At 39.0% G+C, this 22,637-nt stretch overlaps 2 protein-coding genes across 6 annotated transcripts in view; one reads left to right on the top strand and one right to left on the bottom strand.

Moving 5' to 3' along the window:
• LOC109910807 (FA complementation group A) overlaps window positions 1-11,403 on the top strand; it is an 87,732-nt gene extending 76,329 nt beyond the window's left edge. For 4 of the 5 annotated variants that reach the window (XM_048605658.1, XM_048605657.1, XM_048605656.1 and 1 more), the window contains 5 exons: window positions 773-878; window positions 3,561-3,636; window positions 6,391-6,553; window positions 7,539-7,628; window positions 10,088-11,403. In XM_048605658.1, coding sequence (XP_048461615.1) covers window positions 773-878; window positions 3,561-3,636; window positions 6,391-6,553; window positions 7,539-7,628; window positions 10,088-10,195 — 543 coding nt within the window. In that variant the 3' untranslated portion in view covers window positions 10,196-11,403. Of the gene's footprint in view, window positions 1-772; window positions 879-1,960; window positions 2,086-3,560; window positions 3,637-6,390; window positions 6,554-7,538; window positions 7,629-10,087 lie in introns of those variants that run through there. The other variant, XM_048605659.1, reaches the window with a different exon arrangement.
• A 665-nt stretch (window positions 11,404-12,068) lies between these two features.
• LOC125484958 (zinc finger protein 276-like) lies at window positions 12,069-22,637 on the bottom strand. The gene is made up of 3 exons (XM_048605661.1): window positions 21,453-22,637; window positions 19,916-20,015; window positions 12,069-12,771 (listed from the first exon to the last, which is right to left on the bottom strand). Exons 1-3 carry the CDS (start codon window positions 21,562-21,564, stop codon window positions 12,513-12,515), a joined length of 471 nt encoding a protein of 156 aa, XP_048461618.1. The 5' UTR covers window positions 21,565-22,637; the 3' UTR covers window positions 12,069-12,512.

The following is a 22,637-nucleotide window of genomic DNA, read 5'->3' as shown; positions in this document are numbered from 1 at the left end:
TGCATGCTGTACCTAAATGCTAACCATTGGATTCATCTACCAGGACACCTAGATCTCTCTAACACAGAATTCTACAGCCTCTCTTCTTTTAAATGTTGTACTGTTTTTCTATTCTTCCTGACAAAGTGGACATTTTCCCACATTATAATCCATCTACTAATTTTTTTAAGATAGAGCCAGTAAATGAACATGAGAGCTAGCTCTCATCTTTCTTTCCTTCTTGTTTTACTGCCTACCTTTTGTGTTTCCTTCAAATTTAGCTAATTTTGTCCCTTCATTTGCTGCATGCCCATCATTTTTTATTGGATGGGAGGATATCAGTTATTACATTTTTCCTGTTCACAGTGAAACCATTAGCCCCATATCGCAATCCAGTAGCTTTTATATGAAGGAAAAGGAAGAAGAAAACTTGCTTCCGTGCTTAGTCGAAGGAAACTAAGTCAGTACTTGAAATTACTATTTGTTGAACACTTGTACAATTGTAATGTAACTGAAATGTGTAATATCTGAGTAAGAAATGCGTATATATATTTGTTTAGCCTAGGATTCTCTGTTGCACTTCACCTGTAACTTTGGAAACTCTGCACCTTCAAGGATTTCACTCTTTAACCATTACATATGTTGCAGTAAGAGAGAATCTTGAAATATTTCAGGGTTATTTGAATATGTGCATTCCATTTGAATAGATGATCTATAATTTTCTTTGAAATTTTTTGAGTCTGCTTCTCCCGTATTGCTGCAAGTCTGAAAATGTTGTTTCCCCTTACAAAAGGATTCTGCGACATTAACTGTTGCATTAAAAACATGTGCTGATGTGATCTTGGTGTTGGAGGAGCAGAACAAATCCTGGCTTAATATATTTTCAGTGGCGAATAAGGGTAAGCTGCATCACCTTGTCCTGACTTATTTTTATCCAGTTTCGTTCAGCTGTTGTCTGAAATGTGAACCTCTTGTTTATTGATCCAAATTAATGTTGCCCTATTTCTTCTAACACCACATATTTTATCAGAGTAAAACATTCCCAGATGCTTCAGAGAAACATTTGACATTGAACTAGTGAAGAAGATAATAAGACAAAGAGGCAGATTTTAATGTGCATCTTAAAATAAGAAAGGGAGGTAGAGGAAGTTGGGGGGCTGGGGAGCTGGGGAGCAGAATGATGGGGCTTGGGGCCTAGACAGATGAACTTATGACGATGGAGTGATTAAAATCAAAAGGATACACAAGGTGCCAATATCAAAGAGCCCAGAAATCAAGCTAGGTTGGAGGATCAAAGTGGGTGAAATAGAGAGAGCCAAAGCTATGAAGGCATTTGAAATCATGAATATTACTACAGTGAGAACCACCGTATCTCAGCAAGTATGGGGGTGAGGGATGAATGGCACATGGAGTGAGTTATGATATTACCATTTGGCAAGTCTGTAAGACGAGAATGAAATTAATAAAATCAGTTTCCGTTCTTGTTGTAGAGTCATAGTTATACAGCACGAAAACAGATCCTTTGGTCCAACCAGTCCATGCCGAACATAATCCCAAACTAAGCTAGTAGCACCTGCCTGCTCCTGGCCCACATCCCTCCAAACCTTTCCTATTCACGCACTTATCCAAATATCTTTTTAACATTGTTATTGTACCAACATCCACCACACCTTCAGGAAGTTCATTCCACACGCGAACCACCCTCTGTGTAAAAAATTTGCCCCTCATGCCTTTTTTAAATCTTTCTCTTCCTCTCGCCTTAAAAGTGTACCCCCTAGTCTTGAAATCTCCCATCCTAGGGAAAATACAACTACCATTAAGTCTATCTATACACCTCATTATTTTATAAACTTCTATAAGGTCTCCTTCTCAACTTCCTACACTCCAGTGAAAAATGTCCCAGTCTATCCAGCCTTTCTTTATAACTCAAGCCTTTCATTTGCAGCAACATCCTGGTAAATCTCTTTTGAATCCTCTCCAGCTTAATAATATCCTTCCTGTAACTGGTTGACCAGAAGTGGACACAGTAATCCAGAAGAGGCCTCACCAATGCCCTGTTTCTACCTGAACATGAAATCCCAACTCCGACATGGAAAGGATTGAGCAATGAAGGCAAGTGTGCCAAATGCCTTTTTTAACTGTCCTGCCAATATGAGACGCAAACTTCAAAGAATTATGCACCTTAACTCCTAGGTCCTTCTGTTCTACAACACTACCCAAGGCCTTACCATTAATTGTATAAACTCTATCCTTGTTTGTTCTATCAAAATGCAATACCTTACATTTATCCAGATTGAACTCCATCTACCAGTTTTCAGCCCATTGAGCCATTTGATGAAGATCCCTTTGTAATCCTAGAAAATCTTCTTCATTGTCTACTATGCTACTAATTTATATCAGAAAATGTACGATACACCTTCTAAGCACATAGTAAAGTTTCAGTAATGGTTAGGATTGGATTGGATAATTTATTATCAAATGTGTGATTAATAATTATTTTAATTTGTCTTTAACCATTTCTGGAAAATAAGTTATACTAACTTATTTATTTAGCTGCATGTGTGTGGCTACAATGTATGTTTCACAAGAGAAAGAGTAAAAACACTGGAAATAGGTTTGTAAAATCAGGAGGCATATGGATAGGGTTAATAGTTGGTGTCTTTACCCATGGGGAATTTCAAGACCAAGGGTCATCTATTTAAAAAGACATGAGGGGTAAACTTTTTACACCGAGGGGGCGGTTCACGTGTGGATTGAACTTCTTGAGGAAGTGGTGAATATGGGCACAGTTACAACATTTAGAAGATATTTACATAATTGCTTGAATAGGAAAGTTTTGGATAAATATAGGCCAGGAGCAGGCAGGTGAGACTAGTTTAGTTTGGGATTATGTTTGGCATAGACTGGTTGGAATGAAGGGTCTGTTTCCATGCAGTATGACTCTATGACTCAGCGGGTCTGCCAATTATGTGTGGAGAGAGAAACTGTAAACATTTCAGATATGTGAGCCTTTGTCAGAACTGAAAAAATTTAGAAATCTATTACATTTCTAACTTTTCCCAGTTCTGGTGAGGAGGTCATTGACCTGTTTAATATTAATGCGGTTTTTGTCACTACAGATGACTGAAATATATACTATTATTTATAATATATCCTGAGTGGTCTTGACAGGGTAGATGTGTAAAGGATGTTTCCTCTTCTGGGAAAAGCTTGAGCTACTTTTTACGATGGAGATGAAGGAAAAATATTCTGAGAGTGAAGAGTCTTTATCAAAAGGCAGTGAAAGCAGAATTTTTGAATATGTTTAAGACAGAGTTAGACTCTTAACAATTGGGAATGAAAGGTTATGTGAAGCTGGGGGAATAATATGCAATCAGATCAGCCGTGACCTCATTGAATGGCACAACAGGCTCAAGAGGCTAATTCGTATGTTTGTATTCTGCAAGACCTGCTGAGTGTTTCCAAAATTTTCTATTTTATTGCATATTTTCAGCATGCGTAGTCTTTTATTTGTGCATGTGTGTGTAATTGTGTATATGCAAGAACCTCACTGTGCTTTTATTCTGCTCCCTACAATGCAGATCGTGGGCCACACCAGATCCTGTACAGCATCCTCTCTGACATGGAGATTAAGCTTCTTCCTGTTGCTTTCTACAGGTATAATGTGAAATCTTCTTTTTAAATCATCAATTCATCAATTATTTCTGCTCAGATTAGGTTAGCAATGTTTGTTGCCTCAAGTAACCAGATTTAAATTTCATCAAGTTTTTGTTGCTAACATTTCATGGAATGCGAATCTCACAGGAATGGCTAGCCTTTATTGCCCATCCTTAACTACCCTTGAGAAGGTGGTGGTGAGCTGCTACTTTGAACTGTTACAACCATCATACTGTTAGGAAGAGAGTTCTACATAATGACAGTTGAGGGATAATAATGCAAGTTTTACATTAGGATGGTTTGGAGAGAACTTTACATTACCTTTTGCTGTTATCCTTCCAGATGGTAGATGTTGTGGGTTTGGCAGGTATTCCTGAAAGGGCTTGATGAATCTTGTATATGCTGCATTTTGCCATCATGCACAGGGAGTAAATGTTTAAGACAGTGGTTAGTTTGCCAGCCAAGCTGCTTTAGTGTTGTTGGGCTTTGCTTATCCAGGTACTGGGGAGTATTTCATCAAGAGCATTGGATGTGATCTATATGGACTGGAGTAAGGCGTTCAACAAGATTCCTCATGGTAGACTGGTTAGCAAGGTTAGATCACATGGAATACAGGGAGAACTAGCTATCTGGATACATAATTGGCTCAAAGGTAGAAGGCAGAAAGTGGTAGTGGAGGGTTGCTTTTCAGGCAAGAGGCCAGTGACCAGTGGTGTGCCACAAGGATAGGTGCTGAGTCCACCGCTTTTTTGTCATTTATATAAATGATTTGGATGTGAACATAGAAGGTATGGTTAGTAAGTTTGAAGATGACACTAAAATTGGAGGTGTAGTGGACAGTGAAAAAAGTTACCTCAGAGTACAATGGGATCTTGATCAGATGGGTCAATGGACCGAGGAATAGCAGATGGAGTTTAATTTAGATAAATGCGAGGTGCTGCATTTTGGAAAGGCAAATCAGGACAGGACTTATACATTTAATGGTAAGGTCCTGGGGAGTGTTGCTGAACAAAGACACCTTGGAGTGCAGGTTCATAGTTCCTTGAAAGTGGAGTCGCAGGTAGACAGGGTAGGGAAGAAGATGTGTGGTATGCTTGCCTTTATTGGTCAGTGCATTGAGTATAGGCGTTGGGAGGTTGTGTTGCAACTGTCCAGGACATTGGTTCGGCCATTTTTGGAGTATTGAGTGCAAAACTGATCTTCCTCCTTTCGGAAGGAAGTTGTGAAACTAGAAAGGGTTCAGAAAAGATTTACGAGGATGTTGCCAGGGTTGGAGTGTTTGAGCTATAGGGAGAGGCTGGATAGGCTGGGGCTATTTTCCCTGGAGTGTTGGAGGCTGAGGGTTGTAGGGTGGATATGCAAGGTTTTTTCCCCGGGGTGGTGGAGTCCAAGACAAGAGGGCATAGGTTTCAGGCAGGAGTGGAAAGATACAAAAGAGACCCAAGGGGTAACTTTTTTTTTCACTCATGTATGCAATGAGCTGCCAGAGGAAGTGGTGGATGCTGGTACGATTACAGCATTTAAAAGCTATCTGGATGGGCATATGAATAGAAAGGGTTCAGAAGGATATGGGCCAAATGCTGGCAAATGGGACAAGATTAATTTAGTATATCTGGTCGGCATGGTTGAGTTGGACCGAAGGGTCTATTTCCTTGCTGTATATCTCTATGATTCTAAAATCCTGACAGGTATCATGTAGGCAGTGGACAGGCTTTGAGGAGTCAGGAGGTGAGTTACTTGCCATAGGATTCCCAGCCTCTGGCCATTTCAGCTGCAGTGTTGATGTGGCTGATCTAGTTAAGTTTCTGGTCATTCATAATTCTCAGGATGTTGGTGGGGCATTCGATGAAGGTAATGTCATTGAACTGTTAACTTCCTGTAAGCAGGATTAGATGCTAAATACCTAGAAATTAAAAGTAGCAAAGCAAATGGGTGTTGTGAACTACGTATATAGGTCCATACAGTGGTTGGTTTGGGCTATGGAGAGGGTAGTAGTTCCCGGGTTTCAGGGTTACATTCTTACCCAGGAGTCTTTGTAGATGGAGCACATGTTGCCTAATGGCATGCCTGAAGCTTTTAGAGGCCACTGGATACGGAGGGTCAGGTGCATTATTTATCATTTTAACAACATTTTAATTTGATCTTCCAGCTTCCTTTTTAGTCACAGTGCTCTGATAGTCTGTTTAAGTTCTTCTTTAATTTGGCTCAATTTGTTTTTGCAAAAAGAGTATTTAAATGTATATAGAGGCAACCGGAAGTTGGCAGAGTTTTATGGCGTCTGGTTGCTTGAAATAAATCTCTAACTTTAAAACACCCGCTTGGACTTTAGAAATTGAATACACACTTTGACAGTGAATAAAATGATCATCAGGCGGATTTGGTTAGATTCTCTCTTGTTCGAGATGTCATTGCATGGCACTTCAGATATTGAAACTGAATTTTATTTTGCATTTACATTTGTTGCCTAAATGTGCCTTGATATAGATCTGCCAGTATCCATCCTTTGATGATTATGAGGAATTGATTATGGCCGAAACTAGTGAACAATTACAATGCACTATCCAAGACTCTCTTCTCAACTAGACTTGGAAACAAGACAGGTTTTTTTGAACTCCTTTCAGGAATACTGTATAAAAATTGATTTTTTTTAGCAGTGTGAAAACTTTGTAAGGAATCAGGGCATTGATTTTGAGTACATGTTTCTTATACAATAATGTTTTTGAAATCTTCAATATTGGTTCAATTGTTCAATAGCCTTATTCCTGGTTTGGATCCAAAGCTGCTTTCTTCCATCATCAAACGTTCAGATTTCATCTCAGTCGCTGTCATTCTGTATACTGCAATGGTCAAGCTCTTCCTTGATGGAGAAGATACAATCTTGGTCTCAAATCAGTGGGATTTACGAAGCTCCAAACAGGTAAACATGGTTAATGCTGAACTTCATAGGTAATTAACGGGAACTGTTTGATCCCTTCCTCAAGTTGAGGTTTAATGTTTCTCTTTCAACACAAGTGGAAACAATCTGTTTTTATTTTTCAAGTCTAGTTGCTTTCATGATCATACAAGTAACTTATAGACTTTCTTTAATGCACTAGTGTTGGTTAACACTCAAAACAACATTTTCTTAGAGGCAATGGAGGGAGTTTTGGGTGTATGCATTGAGTGTTAATTTCTCTAAAGTGACATCTGGCGTCACCTCATTCTCCTCCCAGTTTCATCCAGGCAGGTTTGAGGTTGAAAGTGAGTGGGTACCTCTTATAAATGATTTTAGAATTAATCCACTTTTAATCAAGGATTCTGGCTTTAACAGCCAGGGATATATTTCCTGAGCTGTCAGCAACTTGCCAAGATCATTGAGGCGAGTGTACAGTGAGATATGCTTCTTCAGTGAATCTATCAGTATGGTTGAGGAGCTACAGTCATGACCAGATTGACAGGCTGCTTTCACAGCACTTAGTCTTTTGCTGCTTAACAAATGAGTGCCAACTTCTTAAAAGTCACTTTGCTCTATCTTTGGCTGCACTCCCTGCTGCAAGCCTTCATGACAGCATAGGAGTAGCTGATGAAGCTCCAACTTGCACCTCTGCTGAATAAGAGAGCTAGCAACACCAGCAATCAACAGTATTTCAAAGCAATCACAGGGATGGCTTCTACTGTGAACTATTTTACCACAGTCCCGTCAGATGTTCAACTCTAGACAAAAGCATGGTTACTCTTTATGTGGTATGAATTTGAGTGTCGAAGTACAGCAGCTATTTTATTTCATTTGACAATAAAATGTTCACATTTAGGGAAGGAAGAATATTTTGGGGGTTGTGGAGACAGTAGGATCTGCATAAAGCTACTGATTTTATATTAATCAATAATGAGTAATGAGAAAGTTTTTTTGCTTCTGTTTTCAGCCTGATCCTTTGGGATTAATAACACGAGGGCGTCAGTTCCTTCTTCGTACAATTCCAGATTGTCCTGCACAAACATGTTCACAAAACCAAGTAAGAGCTTCTGACACAATCAATCAAATGTATATAACCCTACAGATTGCGACAAACTTGTCCATGTACACTTACTTCACTTGATTATTACCAGCTATTTCACCTTGATGACTGTGACAAGTTTTGCATCTGAGAATACACAGTAGCTGTTTTGTTTCTGCTTGTTCCAAGTTAACAATGTAATGTTGTTAACGTGTACCAATTGAGAATAGTGTTCAGCAAAAATCAGATGTAAACCATGACAATTTAATACCATAAGAGTATGACAAAACTGCAAAATAGCTTCTCCATCCTTAACATGACTTTTGCTCTAAATTTTAAACATTTATACATGTAGTTCACTTCGTCAAATTTTAAGTTAGAATCCCAGAACAGTTTGATGCTTGCAAAAACAGCCCTATACAAATTACACAAACCTGGATAATTTTTTTTTAAACTTACTCTGTTTCATTATTCTTTGGATTTGTTCACACAAATTTTAATACAGCAACTTTTTTATTGCCCCAAGCAATGTGGGAGTCACTGGCTAGATCAGCATTCATTGCCCACACCTGATTGTCCTTGATAAGCTGGTGATGAGCCACTGCTTGAACTGCTGCAATCCTTTGAATGTAGGACACCTAAAGTACGGTAAGGAAAAGAGTTCTAGGATTTTAACCCAGCAAAACTGAAGGAGCGGTGATATATTTTCAAGTCAGAATTGTTCTCCTTGTCCTTAATAAATGGTCAAGGATTTGGAGGGTACAATTAGAGGATCCTTTGTGGGCTGCTCTGTTCTATATGGTCTGGAGCTATGTCCATATAGGCAAGTGGGGAGTATTCTGTCACATGTCTGAGTTTTCTTGTAAATGGTGAATAGGTAATGGGGAGATAGTGAGTGATTTACTCACCACAGAATCCCTAGCATCTGACCTGTTGTTGTAGCCCTAGAATTAGTACAGCTAGGCCAATTCAGTTTCTGCTCAACTGTAACTCCCAAGATGTTGATAATGTCACTGAACATGAAGCAGGTACAGTTATTCTCACTTGTTGGATGGGGTCAGTGCCTTCACTTGTCTGATGCAAATGTTACTTGCCCCTTCTAAGCCCACACTTGGATATTGTCCAGATTTTGCTGCATATGAACATGGACTGATTCAGTATCTGAGGAGTCATGAATGCTGCTGAACATTCTGCAGACATTGGCGAGCATACCTACTTCTGACCTTCCAACGGAAGGAAGGTCATTGTTTAAGCAACTGAAGATGGTTAGGTGTAGGACACTACGTTGAGGGACTTCTGCAGAGATGCCTTGATGCTGAGATGATGGAGAGATTTTGTAATTGCTCCAAGCAACTCTAACATCAGGCACAAAGGAGAATTTATATATTAAATAACCAGATTAAACATTTATTCACATTTACAGCATTCATCCCAAAACATGTCATAATAGCTTTATTTTTGAAATTATGAAGGCCATGTAGTGAAATGCAATTAATTAACTGAAACAGCTGGTGTAGTGATGGAGTATAACAATTTTCAAAACTTGCTTTTTCCTACTCCACCAACAGTTTTATTTTAGCTGATCTGATAAAGTTTGCATGAACAACTCCAAAGAAAACTGGAATGAAGCACTTAAGTGCAACAGCAAAACAGAAATAATTAAATCAAGGTTTTTTTGGCAGTGTTCCAGAATAAAGGCAAGTCTGAATATTGTACACTAGAAGTTTCTTTCCTGATCTTGACCCAAGCCACAACAAGCTGAATCTGCCTTTGCTTAAGGCATTATACAAACAACAGTGCAGGATTGGTCTAGGTTCTAGAGTTTCAGACTGAGGTGCCTGGTGTTATGAGAGTACTATGGGCCTGATTTTTTCTTGTAATTTATGTATGGAGAACATTCACTTCTCTGCTACCAAGCAAAGTAAAAGGTCTGTATTGGGCAATATTTTACTTCCATGGGATTTACAACACTTCTAAGGTGAGGTGGATTTTCTGCCTGGTAATAGATACAAGAATATAGCTAGTTGTTTGCAGGAGATGGGAAAAGATGTTTCTGCTTTGTTTAATTTTTGTTGTTCCAAAGGAAGCTAAGCACCTTTCTATTTAGCAGACAGGAGCAAGCAGCATGTCCAAAGATATTTCTTATTTCCAAGTAATCGTTGCATACTGGGAGTGGGGTTGCGGAGAGAACCTCCTGGTAACTGTTCTTGGACAGGTGGTGCAAGGTCCAGCCTGCCGCATCACTTGTGCTGTAAGTGCTAATCAGCATTACTGATTTTTGCACAAGGTTTCCCACAGGATTAAAAATTGATTATATTTCACAAGGCTCTATTGCTGGTATATTAAAGGCAAGACAGTATTTAAAATACTGCTGCCTCAGTTTTTCTCGTTGGCACCTAGTAGCCAAACATTTTGCAACAAGTAATTTACTGAACTGTAAGTTTTAATGATAAGTAATTTTTTTCCCCCTCCTTTAGCTGCAGGCTGCTTGGAAGGACATTGACCCAGAGCTGAAAGCTGCATTAGGTCATCATCTCAACATCTGCAATGGTGATGTTCTATATTCTGAACCAACAATGCTGTAAAGAATAAAACGGACTCAAATTTTGCATGTTAGCAGTTTTGTAAGATTGTTCTGCAAGATGCTGAAAATGCGTAATCGCTGGCTAGCTACATATTTCAGCATTCATATAAAATCAAAAAGCCCTAGTCTAAAACTAAATCTAGGATAATTTCTATGTTGTATATTGAATGACTAGAAACTAATTCAAATTTACCTATGTAAACCTTTAATAGAAAAATGTCAAGCTATATGGTTTCTGAATTTAATAAGCTCACAACAGCAGTGGAAAATGTTCTTATGCTTTGTTAAATAGTGAGTTTTTTTTGGTCTCATTTTCAAATAGGCAGATAATCTGTTCAAAGTACTTTGCCTAATAACATGAACCAATCATAAAATGGTGTGTGGCTGCTTTATTAGTCACTGCCTCTCTACAACTCAATGGTGCATGTTGACATTCCAGTCCCATTATTCTTGTAAAACTAAAAGTCAGTCTTGCAACTGAAGTCATCTAGTTTATTGCATAAATTTGAGAAGCAGGTTACCAGTAGTAACTAGCAGTGTAATTTAATGAGCAGATCTTTGATTATTCTCCAGCCTTGAGGTAGAGTAACTGATGAGGACAACCTTACCTTGTACAACTCATTTTTTGATCAATGAACTAATTTAGTTCCTGGTGAAGATTTAAAATTGCAATGTACTATAAATGGTATATAAAGAAACTTCATGCAGCAAGGCAAAGTAATCAACTTTTTAATCAAATATAGAACTATTTCTGAACTCAGCTGGTTAATACTGTTCATACAATAACTTTGGTTATATCATATCTTAGAAAAGTTTGTTACTGTAACAATATCAATCACTTGTATATATTTTTGGTCTTTGGTTTTAGTCAATTCAGTAATTGACTGGCTTAAAAAATACTGATCTGTTGAAGCTAAGCACAAACCTTTATTTGCAAACAGTTCAAGTATTTCGTCAAATTTAAAAATTACTGCCCATATTGACTATAAAAGGTGTATACCCACCTAAAATACCAGAGACTTGATAGTTTTTGAGGTGTTCTGTAAATTATCTAAAAGTTTAATGTAGGCACTCACATTTGTTATAGAAGATTTCACCATGTATTTATGATATTATAAGTTTGTCCTCTGCCGATTCTTTTTTTTTTCAATAAATTGTTTGAGAATTTATTTTTTTGATAGACTATATTGGGAATTATCATTTTTATACCCATTAGAATGTAACAGCATTACATTTTGCTATAATACACACAGTTGCACAATGTAAATTGTTGTATAAAACCACTGAAATACATTTGCTGACAATGTACTAAGTGGTAAGTGTTATGCAGATAGGAATGGTTGTATGAAAACTACACTTCAAGATTCATGATAAAACTTCATTTTATTATGCACCCCAATCTTATTTACCAATACAGGTTTACAGCAAGAGAAAAGCAAGTTTTATTGGGTGAGATGGGGAATTCTTGACTTATTCAAATTTACAGAATTGTGCCAACAAAATAGTTTCAGCTTACGTTCAGTTAATAAAACATCTTTGTCCCTCCCCTCATTAAAGTTATATAATTCAATTACATAGTAATTTCCATGTTCAGTTTTCACAGCAGAGGAGGAGAACAACCAACTAGCACAGTGAGTGGCCGCCCAAACTTGAATGTCTCAATTTTTCTAAAATGTAACGATGGGTCTCATGAAGATTGGCTTGTAACTAAATAAAAATTCAAGGATTGCTCTATACGTGGAGACAGCCGAGTCATCTGTTTTGGGATTTTAGTGCACATTTAAAACAGGCAAATGTATTGTCATGTCCCTTGAAAATTCTCTTTATTGTTTGGTATATTTGAGAGCAAAACATCAGACAAACCTCATACTCAATAACCTATGAAAATAGCCTTTATTCAGACTTAATTAGCATTCATTGAAGGGCCATCAGAAGCAAATCAGCCAAACCACCTCTCCATACACTCATGAAACATTTCAAGCTATACCATTGTTGGTATTGTGATAATTTTACAGTCTCCCTTTCAATTATCTCACATTTGTCTGTTTAACAGTACTCACTAGCTACACCACACTCGATATCATTATACATTGAAGCATTTGGCATTTTTTTTCCCCCAAAAATCAAGGTGTGTAATTAAGCTTCACTTTAAAAGGAAAGCCATGTAACCAAACATCTGCTGGTTTCTTGTCAAACAAAATGTTGCACTGATTCATAAATTCTCTGTTCAGACGAAAAACTTGCTGCCGCTGAAGACAAAAGGTGCAAATTGGTATATTCCATTCTTTTGGCTCTGCTCACAGTTGAGTAGCTTAATGTTAACTAGCTTCCCACTCAATGAATCGATCTGTGCTTAGCTGGTTTGGTTCTGTTTCAACATACTCAGCTGGTTTGCTTTTATCTGTGTTCTGGGTCAAGGGATGAACCATGGACATATGAACGTTCAAATTGTGGGCCTTCTCAAACCGCTTTCCACACTGGTTGCAAGCAAAATCAAGTTCAGCTTCTGCCTTGTGCTTAGTCATATGGTATTTCAAGGATGCCCTCTGTCTACACTGGAAACCACAAATTTCACACCTACAGGCAGAAGAGGGAAAAAAAGGCCTGTTATGCTCTTAAAAAGAAATGTAGATGGTCCTTTAGCTACAAGCGGGACTGACATTTAAATAATATCACAGTTCCTGCTGAAAACAGTTACTTTTTGTTTTAAAAATATCATCCTTGGTCCTCTGGTCATAATTGTAGAAGCCATTTTGTGGTGATAGAAGCTGGAAACATGAGATCAAGTTTGTTTAATACAATATCTTTCACATTGTCAAGATAATCATTTAATTAACTGGCTCCTCTTGGACAAATGGTTTACGTGCTGCACTACCTCCTTGTATGTTCATGCTGTTAGCCAAAGGAATAGTAACTTTCTGCTCCTGTCTAGAATCTCTTTCTCACCTTCCTTTCTGCTTCCAAAAATCAAACATAGAGCATCTTTATGTTTGAGACAAGGATGTTTTTTTCTGAGGGCCATGAATCTTTGGCTGTCTGGGTAAGAGTGTTCCAAAGAGGCAGAGTCATTGAATATTTTAAAGTCAGAGGTAGACTTTTGACCCCTTGCTCATCAAGAATCTGTGCAGAGTTGGCTGGAATGAGGAACTGAAGCCACAATCAGATCAACTGCAATCTTAGTGAATGCTTCAGCCTCCTATCCCAGTTCCTTTCTGCCCATTATGATGAATGGAGCATTGTAGGGAGCAAAATTGTGTGGCCTGGCACAAATTAGTTTCAGTAACTGGAAAACGTGGTGGGGTGGGTGGGGTGGGGGAAGGGGGGGGGAGAGGAGGAGGAGGAGAGAGAAAGAGAGAGAAATGCATGTAGTATTTCATTCATATGCATGGTCCTCCCAATGGGGCCGAGTCATGGAAATATTTCCCCATGTAGGTAGTCAGGTCTCCAGGCTTACCAGGATATGGTTATATGTGCGAAATCAAGAGTTGGAAATTCATGGATATGAAAAGAGGCAGATTGTGAAAATCAGTAATTCTCTTGTTTAAAATGGGGCAGCAGTGGTTAGCACTGATACCTCACAACACCAGGGACCCCGGTTCAATTCCACTCTCAGGTGATTGTCTGTGTAGAGTTTGCACATTCTTCCCATGTCTGTGTGGGTTTCCTCCCGCAGTCCAAAGATGTGAAGGTATGTGGATTTGCCATGAGAAATGCAGGGTTATAGGGATAGGGTAGACACTAATGATATAGGTGGAAAGAGGTTCTGCTGAGGGAATAAGGAGCTAGGGGCTAAATTACAGAGCAAAACCAAAAATGTAAGTTTCCACATTACTACCTGAACCACAAGCAAATTATCATAGGGTCAACAATATTAAAAGAGGTAAACAGCTGGCTCAGAGATTGGTGTGGGAAAAAGGGTTTGAATTTATGGGAGTGCTGGGGAAGGAGGGAGGGGTTCCAACAGAATAATTCTGGGATCAATTTGTTGAACTGCATAACTAAAGCTGTAGATAGGACTTTAAATGAAATTGTGTGTGTTTGGGGTGGGGTGGGGGGTTGGTTGCATGGGAATTTATAAAATCAAAGGTAAAAGAGAAGGTAGCTTTACAGCTTAGTGATGGGGATAAAAAGAAAAGGAAAAGCATATAGGCCAATGGACCAAGGAGGGGCAGATGGAGTTTAATTTAGATCAGTGTGAGGTGTTGCATTTTGTTAAGGCAAACCAGGACTGGACTTAGATGGTTAATTGTAGGGCCCTGGGAAGTATTGCTGAACAATGGGACCTAGGGGTGTAGGTGCATAGTTCCTTGCAAGTGGAGTCACAGGTAGCCAGGGTGATGAAGACAACAGACTTGCCTTCACTGGTCAGAACATTGAGTATAGGAGTTAGGAAGTCAGGTTGCGGCTGTACAGGACATTGCTGAGGCCAGTTTTAGAATACTGTGTACTATTCTGGTTTCCATCAGTAGGAAGGATGTTGTTAAACTTGAGAAGGTGCAGAAAAGATTTACAAGGATAGTGCTAGGACTGGAGAGTGTGAGCTATAGGGAAAGATTGAAAAGGCTGGGGCTTTTTTTCCCATCGGAGGCCAGAGGAAGTGGAGGAGGCCGGTACAATTACATTTAAAAGGCCTCTAGATGGGTATATGAATAGGAGCGGTCCAGAGGGATATGGCCAAATGCTAGCAAATGGGACTAGGTCAGATTGGGATGTCTGGTTGGCATGGACCAAGGGGTCTGTTTCCATGCTTTATGACTCCGTGATACGGAATGTATAAATGTCATTGTATCAAGAAACCATAAAAGTGTCGGAAAATTTAATAATAGAAAAAACTTCACATCTTTGTATCTTAATCCACAAAACATTCAGAATGAGGTAGATGAACTGATGGCACAAGTTGAGGTAAATGACTATGAACTCCTTGCCATTATGGAAACATGATTTAAAAGGAGATCAAAACTGCGAACTTCACATTCAGGGATTTTTGACCTTCAGGCAGACAGAAGGGATAGAAAAACTGGTAGGGTAGCACTATTAATAAGAAATGAAATGAGGAGAGTTGTGAGAGATAAATCTCAGATAACCTAAGAGTCCATTTTGGCAGAGGTAAAAAACAGCAATGGAAAGAAGACTTTGGTGGGAAAGGCTATAAATCAACAAATAAAAGGAGCATGCAAAAGAATATGGCAATAATTATAGATTACTTTAATCTTTACGTTGATTGGGTTAACTAAATTGGAAAAGGCAGCTATGACAATGAAGTCACAGAGCAACATGTCATGGAGCAGGCTATCTCGGATCTGGTAATGGGTAAGGAGGCTGGTTTAATAAATGACCTCCGAGTAAAAGATCCCCTAGGAAGTAGCGATCATAACATGATAGAACTTAATATTCAGCTAGAGTGTGAGAAACTTGGGTTGAAAATAATGTGTTTAACGTAAATAAAGGGTAGATAGATGTGCAGGAGTGACAGTAAGCAAGCAATTGCTGACATTTAAGGAAGTAATTCAATCTCTGCAAAAATACATCCAAGGAAGGAGGAAACATTCTAAGTGAAGAATAGACTAACCAAGGAAGTTACAGGAACAGTATTAAGTTGGAAGAAAGAGCATGTGAGGAGGAAAAAAGTGATAACCCAGAGACTGGAATGAAGTTAGAATCTAGCAAAGGATGACTAAAAAGATGATAAAGACAGAGAAAACAAAGACAAATGAACAAGGAATATAAAAACTGACAATAACAGCTTACCTAAATATATTAAAGAGAGGTCAAAGTGAATGCATGCCCTTTAGAAAATAAACCTGGGTAGACTGTTTTGGGGATCAAGACCATAAGATATAGGAGCAGAATTAAATCATTCGGGCCATCAAGTCTGCTACCCCATTTGACCATGGCTAATATGTTTTGAACCATATTCTCCTGCTTTCTCCCTGTAACCCTTGATCCCCGTACTAATCAAGAACCTGTCTATCTCTGTCTTAAGTAGACTCATTGACTTGGCCTCCATAACCCTCTGCAGCAACAGTTCTACATTCACCGTCTGGCTGAAGAACTTCTTCCTCATCTCAGTGCTAAAGGGCTGTCCCTTCACTCTGAGGCTGTGCCCTCAGGTCCTGGTCCTAGTCTCTATATTGGAGATATCTATATTGGAGATATCTATATTTTCTACCAGTTGAAACATCATCTTCACGTTCACTCTATCCAGGCCTATCAGCACTCTGCAAGTTTCAATCAGATCCCCCTTCATCATTCTTGTAACCCTCCTCTGGACTCCAAGGCCAGCATATCCTTCCTTAGATATGGCAATCAAAATGGCTCAGAATATTTCAAATGCAGTCTGAACCAGAGCCTTGTACAGCCTCAGCAGTACATCCCTGCTCTAGTTCTCTAGCCCTCTTGAAATGAATGCTAACATTGCATTTGCCTTCCAAGCTGCCACGTGAACCTGGATGTTAACCTTAAGAGAATCCTTTACAGTTTAGAAAAGAGTCTATGCCTCTTTTTCCTGCTAAAGTGCATAATCTCTCACTTTCCCATACTGAATGCCATCTGCCACTTCTTTGCCCATTCTCCTAGCCTGTCCAAGGCCTTTTGCATCCTCCCCGCTTACTCAACATTACTTGCCCCTCCACCTATCTTTGTGTCATCTGAAAACTTAACAACAATGCCTTCAATTCTTTTGTCAAGATCGTTAATATATAGCGTCAATAGTCATGGTCCAACACGGACCCCCGCAGAACTCTTCTAGTCACCGCTTGCCGTCCTGAAAAAGACCCCTTTTTCCCTACTCTCTGCTTTCTGCCAGTCAATCCTCTTCCCATGCCAGTTTCTTTGCCCTAATATCATGGGTTCTTATCTTATTTAGCTGCCTCCTGTGCGGTACCTTGTCAAAGGCCTTCTGGAAATCCAAATAGATCATGTCCACTGGCTTTCCTTTGTCTAACTTTCTCATTACCTCCTCAAAGAATTCTAACAGATTTGTCAGGCATGACCTTGCCTTGACGAAGCCCTATTTTACCAAGCACTTCTAAAGTACTCCACAATCTCATCCTTAATAATGGATTCTAAAATCTTACCACTAAGGTCAGGCTATCCAGCCTATTGTTTCCTGTTTTCTGCCTCCCTCCTTTCTTAAACAGCAGTGTTACATTAGCCATTTTCAGGTCCCCCAGGATGCTTTCTGACTCCACTGATTCCAGAAAGATCACCACCAATGGCTCTACAATCTCCTCAGGTATTTCCTTCAAAACTCTGAAGTGTAGTCCATCTGGTCCAGGTAATTTATCCACCTTCTGCCTTTCAGCTTCCCCAGCACCTTGCACTTAGTGATGGTCACTACATTCAAATTAGCCCCCGACTCAATGTTCTGATATGCTGCTGGTGTCTTCCATGTGAAAACTGATGCAAAGTACCTATTCATTTCTTCTGCCATTTCTTTGTTCCCCATTACTACTTCTCCAGCCTAATTTCCAATGATCCAATGTCTATTCTTGCCTCCAACTTACCTTCTGGATATCTAAAAAAAATTCTTGAAATCTTCTTTTAGCTAGCTTATGCTCATGTTTCATCTTCACCTCTCTTATTGCTATTTTGGTGATTATCTGCTGATTTTAAATGCTTCCCAATCCACTGGCTTCCTGGCATGAATTTCTGTTGTGCCTCCAAATTACCCCAGAAACTCCTGCTATTGCTACTCCACTGTATTCCCTGCTAGGTTCCCCTTCCTATCAACTCTGGCCAGCTTCTCCCTCATGTCTCTGTAGTTACCTTTACTCAATTCTAATACCGTTACATCTGATTCCAGCTTCTCCCTCTCAAACTGCAAGGTGAATTCTATCATATTATGATCACTACCCTCTAAGGTTCCTTCACCTTAGGCTCCCAATCAAGTCTATCTCATTACACATCACCAAATCCAGAATTGCCTGTTCCCTAATGGGCTCTACCACAAGCTGCTCCAAAAAGCCATCTCATAGATATTCCACAAATTCCTTTTCTTGAGATCGGTTACCAACCTGATTTTCCAAGTACTACATATTGAAGTTCCCCATGATTACTATAATAGTGCCTTTCTTACGTGCCTTTTCTATCTCCTTATTTATTCCCCACATCCTGACTACTCCTAGGAGGCCTAGAAACAATTGCCATCAGGGTCATATTTTTCTTTGCTGTTCCTCAACTTTACCCACATAGATTCTTAGACTTTTGACTTTATATCACTTCTTCATATCAATTTCATGTCTTACTAACAAGGCAACCCTGCCCCCTCTACCCATCTGCTTGCCCTTTCAATGGAACATGTAGCCTTGGATTTTAGTTCCTAGCCCTGATCCCCTTGCAGCCATGTCTCTGTAATACCCACAACACTAATTACCAACTTAAATCTGCACTTCAAGCTCCTTTCCCTCGTTTCATATACTGTGTGCACTTAAGTACAACACTCTCAGTCCTCCTTTGACTGCTTCCCTTCTCTTAGTTGTGCCCTCATCTGCTCTACCTGAAGTTAGATTCCTGACCCTTTCCATACTCTATCCTATTAGTTGTTCTGGAAATTTTAATAATCTCTGGTGAGCCCTCATATTCATGAGAAAGAAGGATTCTATAGAGGGATAAGCCAATCATGATTAACCAAGGAAATCAAGGCTAGCATCAAATTGAAAGGAAACAAAAAAAATCTGTAGTAAGGCAAAGGATTGGGAAAGTTTTAAAAGCCAGCATAAGACAACCAAAAAAAAGTAAACAGGAAGAAGATAAACTCTGAGGGAGTCCAGAACTAGGAGTCACAGTCTAAGGAAATGGGATAAATGATTTAGATCCCAGTTGAGGAAAAATGTAGTTGAGACCAAAACATTAAATGTTTTAAAGGAGTGAGATATAATCCTTAGGGCTAATGGAATCAAAGGAAATGGGGAGAAAGCAGGAACAGGGTACTGAATTGGATGATCAGCCATGATCATATTGAATGACGAAGCAGGCTCAAAGGGCTGAATGTCCTACTCCTGCTCATACTTGCTATGTAAACAAAAGTAATATCTAAACAGACAGCAAGAGCTTCTTTAAATATGTAAATTTTTATATAGTAGATTGGACCTGTTCTCATTTGAGTATAGAAAAATGAGAGGTAACCTTATTGAAACATACAAGACTTTTCCAGGACTTGACAGGTTTGATGGGGAAAGGTTGCTTCCTCTTGTGGGAGAATGTAGGACCAGAGGGCATAATCTCAGCATAAGAGTTTGCCCTTTTAAGACAGACGAGGAGGAATTTCTTCTCACGGGAGTGAATTTGTGGAATTATTTATCACAGAAGGCTGTTGAGGCTTGTTCGTGAAGTGCATCAATGGCTGAGATGGACAGATTTTCCGTAAGAAAATCAAGGGTTATGGGGAAATAATAGGAAAATGGACTGAGGATGATCAAATCAGCTATGATGTCAATGAATAGTGGAACAGGCTTGATGGGATGAATGGGCCGCTTCTGCTCATGTCTTATGGTCTTAAGTGTCACCTCGCCTCCCCTACCCATCTCTGAAGATTCTTTCAGTTATTGATTATTCTTTGCATCTGCTGTTATCACTCTCGAACTTGTCCTTCTACCAGGTTTAACCAAGTTGTTATATATTATTATATATATATTGTTATATTATTTTCAAACTTTGTACAGAAAGAGAGGAAAAAATGAAACTGTAAAGTTTAATATTCTGAATTTCTCTGGGTTCTTACTGTAGAGGCTTTGCTCCAGAATGGCGCATCTGGTGAACTGACAGGTGCTTTCTCTGTTTGAAAGTTTGTCCACATTCATCACAAATGTAGTTTCTTTCTTCTGCAAGTTATTTAAAAAAAAACATGTTTTTTTGTACAATTTGAAACCACAACAGGATGTTATAGTTCTGAGATGAATGCTTAATTTCACAAAGATAAAAAGGCAGACGTAGAAGTGCAAGTATTTTTCAGGTGACATTGGAATATTTCATCCATTCGCTTTACTTTGCACAATTGTTGAACAATGCAAGTCTGTTTAAGATCATAAATCATATGTACTAACTTCCATTTATATAAGCATACACAATGTTTCTTTAGAGACTGGAGAGTAATTGCACAGTGCAGAAATGGATACAGTGACATATTTTTAACTGAAGAATTGAACTTATCTATCTTTACAGATAAAGGATGTGATTAAGGAGGCTCATTTAATTAATTAGCCACAGGAACAATTTCCCATCATATCATCTGCTTTTTGGCTTGATTTGTTGCTTCCACACCCCAGCTCAGAAGATCCTTTGACATACAGATCATTGTATGACTGACAGCAGTTGACAGTGGTACTAATACTAGTTTACTACATATCCTTATACTAGTTTATACCACATCTTGTTATTTAATTATTTGCCAAGTTTGTGTCAAGGAAGAGAGGAAAAATAAAATTAGAATACAAGTTGCATCTCCCAATGTATGTATTACAAGATCACAATTATGCTGGCATTGTAAAAAATTGAAGCAGATTGGTTCAGCTCATATTAAACACGCATGGAATTTCTACCATTAGCAGAAGAAAATATTCCTCTAGGATTTCCAACAACCTTCCCCAGAGTTACACATATAGATTAACAGAATCCTTTGGAAATTTCTGCTCTCTAAGATCATAGAATATAATAGAATCCCCTACAGTGTAGAAACAGGCCCTTCGGCCCAACAAGTCCACGCCGACTCTCAGAGCATCCACCCAAACCCATCCCCCTATAACCCACCTAATCTACACATCCCTGAACACTATGAGCAATTTAGCATGGCCAATCCACCTAACCTGCACATCTTTGGACTGTGGGAGGAAACCGGAGCACCCGGAGGAAACCCACGCAGACACAGGGAGAATGTGCAAACTCCACACAGACAGTCACCCAAGGCTGGAATTGAACCCAGGTCCCTGGTGCTGTGAGGCAGCAGTGTTAACCACTGAGCCACCATGCCGTCCCAAAAGCTTAACATACAGTCTGTAATAATCTGATTTTAACTGCAATGCATTAATAATCTATTGAATTTGGTACTGGACTCAACCAGAGGTTAGGCTGACTAGTTTTTGAAACTCTTCCCTGCCCATTAAGATATGCAACAGCAAAACAATTGTGGGAATATTTGACTTTCCTAGAATACCCATAAGATCACTGAACATGGTTGTGAAGGAACAGAGATGAAATGACATATGGCGGCAATATAAATGAAAAGCTTATGTTATACTACTGTTGATGGGTTACATACTTACCTGTGTGAACAAGTTTCACGTGGCGCTGCAGATAGCGATCAATCATAAACACTTTGTTACATCCTGGGTGAGGACAGGGTCGCTCACGCACCTCTTCATGGCGTTCTTTCATATGTTTCTAATATTAAAACAGTTTACTGATTAGGCTAGAGGTTACAAAAATCATAAAATAACAAAACTAGAGGCTCTACTCGAATGCACGTAGCACTTGAAACAAAACAGATGAACTAATAAAAGATCAAAATATGATTGCCACTATAAAGACATGGCAGCAGGGTTGCAGAACAACATAGACTGGGACCTGAATATTGAAGGGTACATGACATTCTCCATGGATAGGCAGCAAGGAAAAGGTGGAAGGGTAGGTCTGTAAGTCAGTGGTGGTGTTTACATAATGTAGGGGGATGACTGAAGTTCAGGAAACTAGGATGTAGAAGTGATTTGGGTGGAAATGAGAAATTATAAATGCAAAAAGATTGCTTGTGAGAATGATATAAAGGCTCCCTAACAGCAGCCACAGGGTAATATGCAATATAAAGAAAGAAATAATAGGAGCTTGTCAGAAAAGAGCAATGATAATCGTGCAGGATTTTAATCTACATATATAGTGGAAAAATCAAAGGGGTAAAGGTGGCCTAGATGAGGAATTCATATAATTTTTTTCAGGTTAGATCCTTAGAACAACATGTTTCAGAGACTACGCTAGGTCTGGTACTATGCAACAAGTTAGAATTAGTTAATGACCTCAAGCTGAAGGAACCCCTAGGTGGCAGCAAATATAATACTACATTTGAATTTTAAATACAGTTCAAGGGAAAAAGAATGGGTCCAGGACTAGTTTTTTACCTAAATACGTCAATTATGAGGGCAAGCAAGTTGAGCAAACTGCACTGGCAAAATATGCTAAGGAATAGATCAGTAGAGATGCAGTGACAGACATTCAAGGTAATATTTCAGAATACAGAATAGATACATTCCTACAAGAGAAAATTCCAAAGGGAGGACACATCATCTGTGGTCAACTAAAAAAGTTAAAGATGGTGTTAAATTTAAAGAAACAGCATATGGTTATGCTAGGATAGGCCAAAGGTCAGAAGATTGGACAGCGTAGCAAAAAAAGCATTACAAATTAAAGTATTGGCAAAGATCTGTAGCTCGGGTTGTGGATGAGGTTGTTGACTTGCT

Source organism: Rhincodon typus, chromosome 15 (assembly GCF_021869965.1).
Source record: "Rhincodon typus isolate 14 chromosome 15, sRhiTyp1.1, whole genome shotgun sequence".
In the NCBI taxonomy this organism is placed as follows: domain Eukaryota; kingdom Metazoa; phylum Chordata; class Chondrichthyes; order Orectolobiformes; family Rhincodontidae; genus Rhincodon; species Rhincodon typus.
This window is presented reverse-complemented; position numbering and strand designations above follow the sequence as displayed.

Excerpts from the sequence above, each read along its gene's own strand:
- LOC125484958 (XM_048605661.1), bottom strand. The coding sequence starts at position 21,564 with ATGAAAGAACGCCATGAAGAGGTGCGTGAGCGACCCTGTCCTCACCCA. Across the intron at positions 20,016-21,452 it reads CGTGAAACTTGTTCACACAG|AAGAAAGAAACTACATTTGT; the intron begins GTAAGTATGTAA and ends AATAACTTGCAG. Across the intron at positions 12,772-19,915 it reads TCTGGAGCAAAGCCTCTACA|GTGTGAAATTTGTGGTTTCC; the intron begins GTAAGAACCCAG and ends TTCTGCCTGTAG.